Here is a 14,125-nt window from a genome sequence, read left to right as displayed (position 1 = left end):
GTACGCCCTTCTAGTACATAGCTTATCTTTTAACTTTCTTGGTAGTGTTTTAATTAAAAATTTTTCATTTTTACAAGGTCTCATTTATTTTTCATTTACTGTTTGAACTTTTGTTGTTGTTGCTGTTGTTGAAATCTAAGCTGAAATGCTCCTTCATTTTCTTCTAAGAATTTTATACTTACCTTTTTCGTTTTGGGATCCTTACTCTATATTTAACTTGTTTTTGTTTTGGTACAAAGGATGAGTTCTATTTTACTTTTATGCATGTAGGAATCTAGTTAGCCTAACACTTTTTATATTAGATAATATTTTTCCCCATCAAATAGAATTAGCACCCCTGTCAAAAAATCACTTGACTACAGATGAATGAAATTCTTTTTTTTTAAACTCTGTTTTATTACATCGATAAGATATTTATCATTGTATCAGTAGCGAGCTTGTTTATATGTTTTAAAATAAGAAAATATAAAAAAATTAAAAAAATAAAATCTGAGTCATACTTTAATTTTTATCTCTCAACATTTCTTTAACTGTTCAAAAAGTAGTATTTATTTTAGACAATTTTCTTATTGAATAAGTAAGCATGTTCTTCTGGAAAAAAATATAGGAAATATACATAAGCCAAAGAAGAAATTAAGTATCATTTTTATTCCCTCAACATTGCCATTAATGGCATTGTTCTATCATTCAAGATCGTTTTGTGTGTGTGTGTGTGTGTGTGTGTGTGTACAAAGATTTATTTATTACCCATATTTTTATCCAATAGTGTATCATAAACAGCTATGCCCTTTAATATCTTTCAGAGACCCAGTTCAGAATGCCACGAAACATTGTATCATGTAGGTGCATCTTGTATTCATGAGTAGCCTACACATCTTATGCTGACTATCTGGGGAGAAGACCAAAATTGCTGCTGATTCTAGTATTTATAGTTCCTCAACCTGAGGTGTCTTTTCAGCATAGGACACTCCAATTTATTGATGACTAGGTACTAATGCAGAATTGATGATAGAGATAGATAACTTGGCTACCTGTCATCTTTTTGGTTCTAGGACAGTGGGGCTTTTCAGTTTAATTGACACCATATGGCCTCCAGTGATTCCTGAGAAGACACTTGGCCAAAGTCAGCCCTGTGAAGAGGTAAGCCAGGACTTGGGGCCTGCCCTCCTCTTTCTCCTCACTACCACCACACAGTCTCTGTGTGTTCCTGTTGAGCCTCAGTGAACTTGAAATCCACCAAAATTTCTTTCTCCACGGCAGCACACAACTGTGACCCAGAACTGAGCTTGGACCCAGCCTTTTCTCATCCCAAAGCCCACGCTCTTCCTCTGCCCCTACTCTGCTACACCAGATTTTTTTTTAAGTTAGTGTGTGATATTTTAAACTGACAGTCACCCCACATCGTTACAGCAAGTAGGATTTTAGGATCCAATTAAAGTAAGACAAAGTTTTCCCTACCACTGTGCAGTTATTCCTAAAACTGACAGTGCCGAATTACAGTAGAAACTAATGCTAACCAAATATGTACACACAGGGTGACCAAGAATTCCCATTTCCCTTCCTCATCATGTTTAAGATGGTTTATGTCCTTCCTTCTCTGCCCGTGCCTTATCCATCAAGTTGTCTAGTAGTTCCTCTGTCCTGGAGCTTTTTCCTAAAGCTGGTCCTAAGAGCTGCCTTATTCATGCACTGGCTGATGTGTCAGCAAGTGTAAAGCTGGAACTTTCACTACTCACTGCTCACAGAGGAGCTGACAAGAATGACTGTGTCTGGAAAATTTAAGAGGAAGTCATTTCTAAATGGTTTCCTCAGTATACTCTGAAGAGTAGAATGCTAAAACCAAATTTAAATTGGTAATAAATTTAAAAGTACAGAGTTCCTGCACCTGGTCACAGGCACTAGGCTCTTTTCTCAGAGGTAAACTGTCATCTGTTTCAGCTATAGCCTTCTACGGAGATTTTAGACATCTTTGTGTATATATTAAATATGTACTTATTAAAAAGTAAATTTTAATAATTTTTCACAGGCTACATTTGCCTTCATTTTAAACAGGTACAAGCTGATATGCCTCCTCCAAACTTCTGTTACATTCTCACACTTCATCCAAATTTGGGACAAATTGATATAATTGAGGAGGACCCAGTTTCTAAACTATATAAGCCTCCAGTATGCCACTGTTTAAAGGAAATTCTTCAGGTAATGTCTCTGTGCTTAACAAGTTCTACAAATACCTTTGCTTTGGCTACATGTGCTGATGATGTGACTTTCTCATCCTTCCAGGCTAGTGGTCTCGGCATGCGCTGCACCTTCTATGGCAGAGTAATTTACCAAAGACCACAGGTAATCTCTGAATCTATCTTATATGTTGTTCTTTAAAATGTCATAGGTTTTTTTTTCTTTAGTTTCTATTTCATAATCATAAACTTAATTCTACAATCCAACTAGGCCTGGAGGAGAAGAAGGAAAAACCTGAAACCCAGCTGTAGTCTATGCATAGAAGATGCTGCAAGCATATTGAGAGCAGCAGGGGGATATCCTGAATTGTAAAAGCAATGATCTTGTAGTTAAGAGAAAATCTGATAAACAGGGCACATAAGAGTTTTCCACAATTTTATTCCTGGGCCAAAAATGCTGCATGGCTTTCACAATGTTCATGCTTTCTTCCAAATTGCTAATGGCCACAGCTTCTTATCCAACCATTCTGTCTTAGAAGTACAGATGAGAATCAGGGAATTATTTGTTTTGGACCTAGCATTTGCCAGGGACATGGTGCCAGAACCTGTATTCTTCAGGAGGAAGTTGCTATCAAATTTCTCCTTGTGGGTGGACTTGCCACCAGTTCTACCATTATGACATGTAAAGTGACACATAGGGTTTCCATGAAAGCAGAAACATTTATAACCAAATCCTTTCTCCTCAGTACTTGGAGTATAAAAGTTCTGCTGTCTGTGGAACTTTATCTGCAAACAGCTCAGAGGAGACAGACTTAGGGGTTCACTGGCAATGGAAATATTGCAGTATACAGTGGGATTGACTGTGGCCGAGTTCCAGTAGGGTAGATGAGACTGCAGATTCGAGCAGTGGTGTCTGCAAAGTTTATGTGTCATGTTTTATTGAAGGATAATATCTTATAAATTATAAAAGCATTCTCTAGCTCATTTAAGCACACTCAGTGCTACCTTGATAATAAACCTAGTAAAGACATGAAGTATATCCATCAGCTACAAGCTCTGTGCTAAGGAATAGGTATAGAAAAACAGCCCATCTGGCAGTTCTCTGTTGATGGACTGTTCCAGTCATTTTTGGATAATTTTCAGCTGGATCTTGCTTGCCTGTTGATATTAATGAAAATATTTTATAATTTCCACACTGTCAGATCACAGTTTGTTTTTTTTTAAATGGGAACAAATATGGACCCCTTCTAGTCGGTTTTCCAGGTGGTTATACTCCAGATTTATTGGCACATGTTGGTGAACACGTCCAGATCAGCGTCTCTTTGTTGAAATATGTCAATTGGTATGATGTCAATTCCTGAAGCTTTGTTTTTTACCAATTCCTTCAGAGTAGCTTGAACTTTCTTCTTCATCACCATAGACTCTTGATTTCCCAAGGCAGTAAATCACATCAGAGGAGAGTCTCTCAAGGTGGATTTGAATTGCACGTCTTTACATTGGCAACTCAATTCTTTACTATTAGCCCACTAAAGTGATATGGATAAAGTAAAGATGTTCTGTTCATTAAGTCTAAAATAAGATAAACAAAGTGTGGTTAAATCTTATGTCAGAAGTGAGTGATCAGCCTTGTTTTTCAGTCTGGAAACTGTGCTGAAATTTGTCCACAGTGATGACCCTGCTGGTATTTGAAATACTGGTGGCATAGCTTCCAGTGTCATAACAATATAGAAGCCACGACAGCATGGCAAACTGACAGATGAGGAGTGGGGAAAATTGTTAGATTCCATAAATGTTTGTCATCTGCTTTATCCATGACACTATACAAATGTGAAACTCACTGTAAAATATTCCTAACATTCAGGAAATACACACTCAGCAGGAATAAAGAATGCCTGTGCACCACAGAAAACAGGGTGGAAGTGAACATTCTACATACATAAGGATTAGATAAGGAGGAAGAAAGCAATGCATTCCTCCTGCATAGGCCAGAAATGCCCTCACCCCTGAATCAATAGGCAACATCATGGTAGATGGAGAAAAGATAGAAGTCGTGAATGATTTCGTTTTACTTGAATCCACAATGAAGACTCATTGTAACAACAGTCAAGCAATCAAAAGAAGTATTACAAATGTGCTGTAATTAGCCTCTTTAAGGTGCTGGAAAGCATAGATGATGTCAGTCTTAAGCCTTAGGTGCCTTGATCCAAGCCATGGTATTTCCAGTTGCTTTTTTTGCATCTGAAAGTTGACAGTGAATCAAGAAGATGGAAGGAAAATGGATGTATTTGAATTGTCATAGTGTTGTAGAGTATGACACCATAGAATATCAGAAGAACAAACAAATCTCTGTTGGATGAAGGGCAACCAGATTGCTCCTTAGAAGGAAAGATGGTGAAACTTCATCTCACATACTTTGGTCACGTTGTCAGGAACATCCAGTCCTTGGAAGAAGACATCATGCTGGGAAAAGGTATATTTTCAGAAAAAGCAGAGGGAGACCCTCAACAAGAAGAATTAGCACAGTGGGAACCAAGGATGGCACAGGATAGGGCAAGGCTCGAATCTGTTGCTCCTAGGGTTGCTAGGAGTCCTAGTTGACTTGATGAGATCTGGCAACAAATCAGAAGTCTTTAAAAAGAAAAAAATAAGGGATCACATTTGAATTTGACATATGGAGTAGTCCAAGGGCAGGGTAGGATTGCATACCTACAAGACTTAGTAGGGTTGAGCCCATGGTGCCCTGTGGTACAGTTTATGTTAATCATTATAGGTTACTGGTTTGAAATAAAAGCCTATTTTAAAAACCCTTGTTTAAAAGTATGTGTTAAAGTGCTTCTAAAAGTTTAGTTACTAATAAAGATGAAAGATTTTTATGTTACCTTTTTTTGTTACAAGGAGAGCTATTAAGTTAATGGTTTTTATTTTATACTGGCTTATATATAAAGTTCATATACATTGTTTAATGGACTTTATTTGTCTTAAAATTGTAGCTCAAGAGTTTCCTTCTTATGCAACCAAGGGAGATTTGGCTGGTAGTGACTGACACCACCCTGCAAAGGAAGGATGAGAGTTGTTCTGATCTCCCCAGGACAGTGTCCATCTGCGTGACCCCCTCATGTGTGTTGGGCCCAGAAGTCCTGGAAGCACTCACTGTGGCTGCCCCTCACAACATCCTCTTCAGGGACGCTTTGCAAGATCGAGGTTTGCTTTCCTACTCCTGAAGACGCTGATCTAATGGCAATTATTGATCCCCATAAAATGCCTCTTGTCAATCCTGGAAGCCTCTGCCTTACTCTGGAATTACTCCATAAATCCCATCATGGGCACAGCCTCTTAGGCTAACAAGGGAAGAGGCACCAGCCTTTTGGCTTCCCTTGGCTCCATGACAGCCAGATATTGGAACAAGTCACCTTGCCAGAACTGGTACCTCACCATGGAGTTGATACCCCCACTTACACAAAAACTATCTGATTGATGTCCACACCTGCCTGGTGCAGAAACCCTGAAATGACCTAAAAGATCACTCTTTAAAATCAGCATCATAACATTTATACATTAAAATGCATAAGCTTGGATCAATCAGTCCATTTTACTTGAAATCAAAGCACAATTATTTTTAATTTTATTTTTTAAATTGTCATGAGATATACATCACTTATCATAAAATCCACCCACTGCTATGTTGTCTCACAGAACCTGGATTTGGAGAAAGAAGGTTTGCCCAGGCCCACACACATCTTCTGTGTGACTGGTGGGATGCTGGCAAAGGTGATGGTATTACCACAGGAGAAGTTGCATTTCTTCCGCCCAGTGGTAATCCCAGCTGTCTCTGTTGGCAGGCCATATTGTTTGTGTGGAACGCAGCGTCCTCTTACTTCCAAAGCCTCCTCTGAGCGTGGCTTCTGGTGCTTGTGCTTCTGACCTGACGGGGCCAGTGATGCTGGATGAACTGAGCTCCAGAACTCAAGAGTACTCCCTTTGCAGTGTTCAAGGTGGGTGATCATTTTGTTGGAGATGGCATTTACATTTCCTCAAATGTTCATTTTAGAGTTAATATGGACTTATCTACTCATTTGTTCAAAAAGTCTTTCTGGTGCATTTCTGACCTTGGGTACCCTAAGGAACAAGTCAGAAGTGGACTTTGTTGGTGCTTCCAGTCCATCTCACACCCTGACCGCAGTACACTTGACTCTGACTTGTGGTGACCCCACCACAGTAGAGTTGTGCTCCACAGATTTTTCTTTCTTTCTTTCTTTCTTTCTTTCTTTCTTTCTTTCTTTCTTTCTTTCTTTCTTTCTTTCTTCCTTTCTTTCCTTTCTTTCCTTTCTTTCCTTTCTTTCCTTTCTTTCCTTTCTTTCCTTTCTTTCCTTTCTTTCTTTCTTTCTTTCCTTTCTTTCTTTCTTTCCTTTCTTTCTTTTTTATTAAATACTGTTTGACTGAGGTGGTCTCTGCTGGTGGCTCCAGGGGCAGTGCTACTGACTGCAGGTACTTCCCTTATGTCCACACTGAAAACTCTGAGCAGCTGCTTGCTTCTTGCCCTATGCAGTCCTGAAAGCTGAGCTGTGGCTGAGTTAGGTGGGAGGTCAGAACTGAGGGTGGAGCCAGAAGACAGTGCCAGAGCCTTCTACCTCAGGGCTGTGTGCCAGCTCCCAGCAGGTGGACTCAGCATCCAGTGGGAATACAGGAGCCCTGTGGGGCAGGTGCAGAGGACTGATGCAGTCATGCTCGTATGAGCCTATAAAAAGTTAATAATTATACAAAGTTATTATTTTAGCCACAATAATAAATATTAATACTACCATACTAACACTTATTTTAAAAGTAATGATGCTTGACTTTCCCAGAAAACATGATTAACTCTCTAATCTTTGGTATGAATCTGAATTCTTTCACATGTGTCACAAACTAAAGTGCACTGCAACCACCAGATGTCCTTGACAAATTTGTATGTAACCTGCGGGGAATGAGTGATCAGGCCTGGGGTGAAAGTGGGTTGAGTGGAAGTGCAGAACCCAGATCCCAGACCTTGGAGTGGTCCTGAGACAGAGGAAGGAGGTCAGCATGCCAGGCCCACACTCATGTCTAATTTCAGGGAGTGTGCTGGAGGATCACTCATTGTGTTGGGCTTCTCTTTGGGTTCTGGGGTGTCCACTCTGCAGGTGGAGAATATAGTGACTGTCCAGATGCCCTTAAGGGGCCATTTGCTGTAGTCACCAAGTCATCAAATCCCTGGCAGAGTCAATGGCAGTAAGCCTGTCCTTTCCCTCCTTTCCACACCTGCCCCCATCAGTTGGGCATCCTCTCTCTCCTGGTCAGGCGCCTCCTGCCCTGTACTTCAGGCCCCAGCTGCAGCTCCTTCACTGGACAAGCTTAGACCCATTGGGCAGGCCTGGTCCTGCACCCCGCCCCAGGGTGCACAGTGGGGCACTACCTGTCTCAGGAGGACCCATGCTGCTGCACCCCTGAGCTTGCTGCTACTTTCCCTCCAAGCCCACAGCAGCTGGGAGCAGGATGGACTCTCTCCTTCAAGAAAAAAATTCTGGGCCCCAACTTCTTCTTTCAGTCAGGAAATTGAGTGTGGAGAGAAAGTGTAAGAAAGAGTTAAAAGGTTACAAGGGAAATGTTCAGTGAGGGCCCGCAGGGCCTGAAGGGGATGGCTGCTTAGCTGTGTGATAGTTTAGTAAGTGATAAGCCTTTCCCAGATCCGACTGCAACATGTTAGAAACATGTTGCATAAACATAAGTAACATAAAGGTTTTTAAAAGCAAACTGGGGCTGACTGATGGAATGTCACAATTTTGAAAATTCTTCTCCTTCCAATACATACTAATAGTTTATGTATGCTTCCAAGCCATCCTGCAGTTCAGTTTAATAAGGGAAGTCATAAGGGAAGTCATGAAATTCCTTTCTCAACCCTCTTCTCAATTTGTAACCTAATTGGAGGGAAATTGCTTAAGTTCGTATAATTGTAAATTTAATTAACAACCACATATATCCTGGGGGGAGGAGAAGCTTTGATATGATGTATGTCTAACTTTTATTAATTGATCTAACTAGTTTGTCAGCAAGTCCTGTTGTGATCTCTGCACTACTGAGCTCAAGCACCTGGGAGGAGCCAAGGCCTGCCTCAGCTCTGTCCCCATGCACAGAACCAGCCCTCCTCCTGCTTCCTCACCCGAACCTTACCCCATCCAAACCTGTCCCTATGCATAGGCCCCGCCCTCCTCCTGCTTCTTTGCCCCAACCCCACCCCCTCCTACGCCTCTGTCTTCCTTGAAGGCCTCATTACCATGGATTATAACTCACTATTGACTTTCCTTTTCATCCCCTTGACCCACTTTTTGGTTAAATTTGCAAGGATAATGCCATTAGTTGTGGTAGCTTTTTAAAAATGAAGATCTTTTATTCTCATTTTTAAGAAGTCATTCAAGGATGCATTGTATGAAGACATTTTAATAAAACAAGCCTACTTAGTTTTCATAATACTGTTTTATCCTCTTCAAATGAATTGTCTTATGTTTGTTCTGTTGGAAATTAAATTCATTGCTGCAAAAGTGAAAAGGATAGCTGTTTGATTTTTCCAGAAACTCAAGTCCTATCTTGCTATCTCTTCAAACTTATCATTTCAGTACTTTGAGCAAAGGCTAGTCTGAGTTTTGCTGGTACAGTTAGTTGATTATCTTGAATTCTTCTTTCCAACAGTATCTCCCCACCTCAGTCCCCTGCTTTCAGGTTTTTTTGGTAGATTCTCTTCCAAGATAACTGTGTGTGTGAAATTATGTGCCACACACACACACACACACACACAAGCATTCACATATGTTGTTGCAGGAGCCAACTCATAGCTGCCTCTCCAGGGGTTTTTGGAGGCAGTAAATTAATACAGGAGGAGATTGTCCATTTTCACCCCCAAAAGCCAGTGGTAGATTCAAACCACCAGTGAAGCGCCACATTTCCCTTAGAGTGTAACTCCCTATGGACATGCCAGTGCTAGAAAATATTCAGCAAATCCAGCACAGTTGGCCATTCCTGGTACATGGGCTGCACTTGCTGCTGCCCTCAGCAGCCTCCCTTACCTCCTGGTCTACAGATCATCTCAGGCCCCATCCTGCATGGTTCCTTCCCTGATGCCTCAAGCTGAGTTCGCATCTCACTGCTGCACGCTTAGGAATCTTCTTCACTGTGGTGGTGTGACTGGTATCCTGTGGCAGACTCGCTGTCTCTGCATCACTCATACATCTCCCACCTTGTTCTTTTCTACATGCCTCCCTCTTATACATCACTAAGTTGCAGCCTTCTGGCTGAATAAAGAAATGTGCAAGTGACATATTTATATTATTAATTACAATGTTGTTGTTGTTATGTGCCATCGAGTCATTTGCGACTCATAGCGACCCTATGTACAACAGCCCTAAACCCTGCTCTAACCTGTGCCAGTCGCATGGTGTCTGACACACCCATCCTGATTATCCCAGTCACTGAGTCAGTCCACCTCATAGAGGGTCTTCCCCTCCTGCGCTGTCCCTCCACCTTACCAAGCATGACATCCCTCTCGAAGGATCTGTCTCTCCTTACAATAGAATGTTTATATTATTAAAAAAAGACATGTTTATATTATTAATTGCAATAAGGAAACTAAGAACATTATGTGTAACATATATGACAGGCAGAAGTTTATGTATTATGTTGTTGTCACTGGTATTGTTTGGCCTAGGGCAAAGGTGTACAGGCAATGGTGAGAGCAGCTGTGGCTCCGCTAAGGTCTTAACCACCAAAGCAGAGGTCCATGGGTAATGAGGAAGGCAGGCAAGGCCCTCCCTGGTGCCTTCAGACCCTTGGGCCTAGCTACCCTCTGGCCTGTGCTAAAAACCGTTCTAGAGATCCAGCTGAGCCACTGTCTGTGCCAATACCCCCATCCAGGACCACACCCTGCTAAACCACCATGGGTCTCAGCTGCGGTCTGAAAAGGATGTCTTGTATACTTGGTAGTATTTACGATTTGCTTTTAGAGGTACAACACCCATCTGTCAGTTCATTTATTGGGGTGTGATTGGCATGTTGCCAATTACTTTATATCTCGGGTGTGTGTTGTTAGGTGCTATCAAGTAGAGTGCAACTCTTAGCGACCCTATGAACAAAGGATCTGAACCCCGTTCTAGGCTGTACCACCTCACACTTTGTGCAGCAACCACCGTGTCAATCATCTGGTCAAGGGTCTGCCTCTCCTTTGCCAACCTTCCACTTTTCCCAGCATTACTTTTCTCTCCAAGGACAGCCTCTCCTAGCAACATGCCCAAAGTATGTGAGGCAAAGCCTCAACATTCTTGCCTCCTAAGAGCACACTGGTGCCAGACTATTTGATTATTCTTTTGGCAGTCCGTAGAATGTTCAGTCCTCCTCTCAAACACCACAGCTCAAAGGCATAAATTCTTCTGTCATCTAAATTCACTGTCCAGCTCTCAGGTGCATAGTACGTGATCAGAAAAACCATGGCCTGTATCAAATGCACCTTAGTTCTCAAACTGACATCATTACTCCTCAGTAGTGTTCCTGAACTGCAGATTTTCCCAGTGCAATGAATCTCCTTGTTAAGATGAAGTTGAAAGTGTCAGTCACTTCTCTATCCATCGTGATGTTATCTATTAATCCAGTGGTAAGAATCTTTTTTTTCTTGACATTGAGATGCAGTCCATATTGATGCTGCATTCCTTGATCGTCAACAAGTGCTTCAGGTACTTCTCACTTTCAGTAACCAGGGTTGTGTCATCTGTGTAACAAAAATTACTGATGAATATCCCTCCAATCCTGATGCCACATTGCTCTTCACAGGGTCCAGCTTCTCGAATAATTTGCTCACCGTACAGATTAGATAGGTATGAAGAGAGAATACAACCTTTCCTTCTTAATTTTAAGCCATGCAGTGTTCTCTTGCTTTGTTCACACAACAGCCTCCTGGTCTAAGTAGAGGTTTTGCATGAGCACAGTTAAGTGCTCTGGGATTCCCAGTCTTCTCAGTGTCATCCACAACCTGTTATGATCCACATAGTCAAATGCCTTTGCATGCAGTCAATAAAACACAAGTAGATACTCTTCTGGTATTCTTCACTGTCAGCCAAGTTCCATCTGACATTAGCAAAGATATCCCTGGTATCACTGCCTCTTCTAAATCCTGCTTGAACTTGCAGTTCCCAATCTATGTACTATTCTAATTGTTGGGTTTTTTTTAATAATCTTGCTTGCATATGTTATTAATGATATTGTTCAGTAGTTTCCACATTCAGTTGGATCAAGTTTCTTGGGAATGGGAGCAGATTTCAGAATTTTTATGAAATCTTGCAGTCTGAAATTTACCAGACATGCAATCAAGATGCATTATTGATAATTGGTGACTGGAATGCAAAAGTGAGAAACAGTGAAGAAGGGATAGTAGTTGGAAAATATGGGCTTGGTGATAGAAACGAGGTTGGAAATAGAAGGATAACATTTTGTATTTATAATGATTTATTCATTGCAAATACCTTTTTTTAAAGACACAAATGATGACTGTATACCTGGATCTCACCTGATAGGACACTGACTGATTACATTTGCAGAAGAAATCATTGGAGAAGTTAAATATCAGCAGTAAAAAGTAGGCCAGGGGCAGACTGTGGGTCAGACCATCGGTTACTCAAAGGAATGTTCAAATTGAGGCCAAAGAAAACTAAAATAAGTCCACAGGAACAAAGATAAGATCTTGAATAAATTCCATCTGAATTTCAAGATCATCTTAGGAATAGATTTGAAGCACTGAACACCAATGACCTGATGAGTGGTAGGATGATATCAAGAATATCATCCATAAAGAAAGCCAAAGGTCATTACAGAAACTGAGGAGAAAGAAAAAATTGAAATGGATGTCAGAAGAAATTCTAAAAATTTCTCTGGAGTGTCGAGAAACCAAAACAAAAGGAAAATATGCCAAAGTGAGGAGCTGAACAGATTTCAGTGGGCAGCTCAGGAGAGCAAAACAAAGTCTTATAATGGAAAGTGGAGAGAGCTGGAATTGGAAACTCGAAAGGGAGGAACTCACGCTGTTTTTCTCAAGCTGAGAGAACTGAAAAGTAAATTTAATCTTCAAGTCACAATATTGAAACTTACTGTGGGCAATGTATTTAATGACCCAGAAAGTATCAAAAGAAGATGGAGAGAATACACAGAATCACTGTACCAGAAAAAAAATAATTGCTTCCATCTCTTTGCTATTGTGAATAATGCAGCAATAAACATAGTTGTGCATACATCTGTTTGAGTCCCAGTTCTGATTTCTTTATATTCCCAGCATTGGAATTGCTGGGTTAAATGGTATTTCTCTTTCAAACTTTTTAAGAAAGTGCCAGGCCACTTTCCACAGTGGTTGTACTATTTTACATTCCAGCAGCGAATAAGAGTTCCAGTCTCTCCACAACCTTACCAGCATTTGTTTTTGCTGTCCTATTATTGCTGAGGTGAGATGATATCACATAGTTGTTTTGATTTGTATATTTCTGACAGCTAAGGATTTTGAACATTCTTCAATGTGTTTGTTTGCCATCTTAGTGTCTTCTTTGATGAAGCATCTGTTCATAGCCCATGCCCATTTTTTGATTGGGTTATTTACCTTTTTCTTAGTTTTTTAAATATTTTAATTGTGATTTTAATTAAAATTTACAGAAAACTTCAATATCCATTCATTCATGGTGCATGTTTTCCTTCCTACCCCAACCCCAGTTTGCTTTTCTTTAAAAATATATATATATATTCATTCATTGTTGCATAATATCCTCCCTCCCCTCTCCCATCCACTTTGCTATGCATCTCTTATTCTGGACTGTGGTCGTGAAAATAATGCTTAATCATATATTCCTTTTAAACAGTTATTTCCTTCATCTGTTCCAGTGCAGTGTTTATTATTTATGCCTTTTTTCTTAGTTTTCTTCCAAAACCCGTATCAGTCCTGTTTTATAATAGTCGCATTATGCAGTACTTATCCTTTTGTGACTGAGATCTTTGACTCAGCATAATGTCCTCCAGAGTCACCATGTTGTGTAGTATTTTATGATTGTCTTGTTTTTCAGGTCTGCATAGTATTCCATGGTGTGAATAGACCACAGCTTCTCTATCCATTCATTTGTGGATGGATATTTGGGTTGCTTCCATTTCTTTACTTTGGTGAACAAGAAGTGTTCAAAAGCCCTAGCTCGAACAGAGATGCAAATCAGAATAACTATATCATCTCACCCCAGTAACAAAAGCAAAGGTCAAAAGAGTAGCAAACCAGGGGAGCTCTGGTGTCCTAGTGGCAAGAAGCTGCACTGAAATACCAGAGGCGCATGATTCGAATCCACCAGATGCTCTGCCGGGGAAGGAGGGACAATCTCCTCCTGTACCAGTCAGATCTGATTTGACGGTACACACATACACACACACACACACACACACACACACACACACAAGAAGAAGAGTAACAAACAACAAATACTGATGAAGTTGTGGAGAAATTGGAACCTTTATTCACTGTTGGTGAGAGTGTAGACTGGTGTAACCACTGTGGAATGCAGTCTGACACTTTCTCAAAAATATGGAAATAAAACCACTATTTGACCCAGCATTTGCACTACTGGGAATATACCCTAAAGAAACCAGAGTTGCCACCCAAATAGATATATGCACACCCATCTTAATTAGTACCTTATTCTTGTTGCAGTGCTGGGTAGCATAAGCTGCCTTGAATCAGAAAATCATATGATCTCCTCTGCTGGGAATGAATAAGAAGAATGATGTTGCTTTCATAATTAAAACGTACATTTCAAGATCCATACTGAAGTATGTGAGTGACAGGAAATTTTCGATACAGCTACAAGGAAGAACTATTAATATGACTGATACTCAAATGCATGCCTCTACAGCTGAGGCCAAAGAGGAAGAAATTA

The 14,125-nt window shown here is 40.5% G+C and overlaps 1 protein-coding gene across 1 annotated transcript in view; it reads left to right on the top strand.

The window, feature by feature from the left end:
• Positions 1-14,125, top strand: part of SPIDR (scaffolding protein involved in DNA repair) — a 404,690-nt gene that overhangs the window by 372,188 nt on the left and 18,377 nt on the right. The window contains exons 15-19 of the mRNA XM_006880525.1: positions 1,053-1,140; positions 2,053-2,196; positions 2,281-2,340; positions 5,165-5,375; positions 6,014-6,166. Coding sequence (XP_006880587.1) covers positions 1,053-1,140; positions 2,053-2,196; positions 2,281-2,340; positions 5,165-5,375; positions 6,014-6,166 — 656 coding nt within the window. The remainder of the gene's footprint in view (positions 1-1,052; positions 1,141-2,052; positions 2,197-2,280; positions 2,341-5,164; positions 5,376-6,013; positions 6,167-14,125) is intronic.

This window comes from Elephantulus edwardii, unplaced genomic scaffold, assembly GCF_000299155.1.
Source record: "Elephantulus edwardii isolate Elephantulus edwardi_28Jun2011 unplaced genomic scaffold, EleEdw1.0 scaffold00008, whole genome shotgun sequence".
NCBI classification, from domain to species: domain Eukaryota; kingdom Metazoa; phylum Chordata; class Mammalia; order Macroscelidea; family Macroscelididae; genus Elephantulus; species Elephantulus edwardii.
The sequence above is the reverse complement of the archived record's forward strand: the minus strand, read 5'-3'. Positions and strand labels throughout refer to the sequence as shown.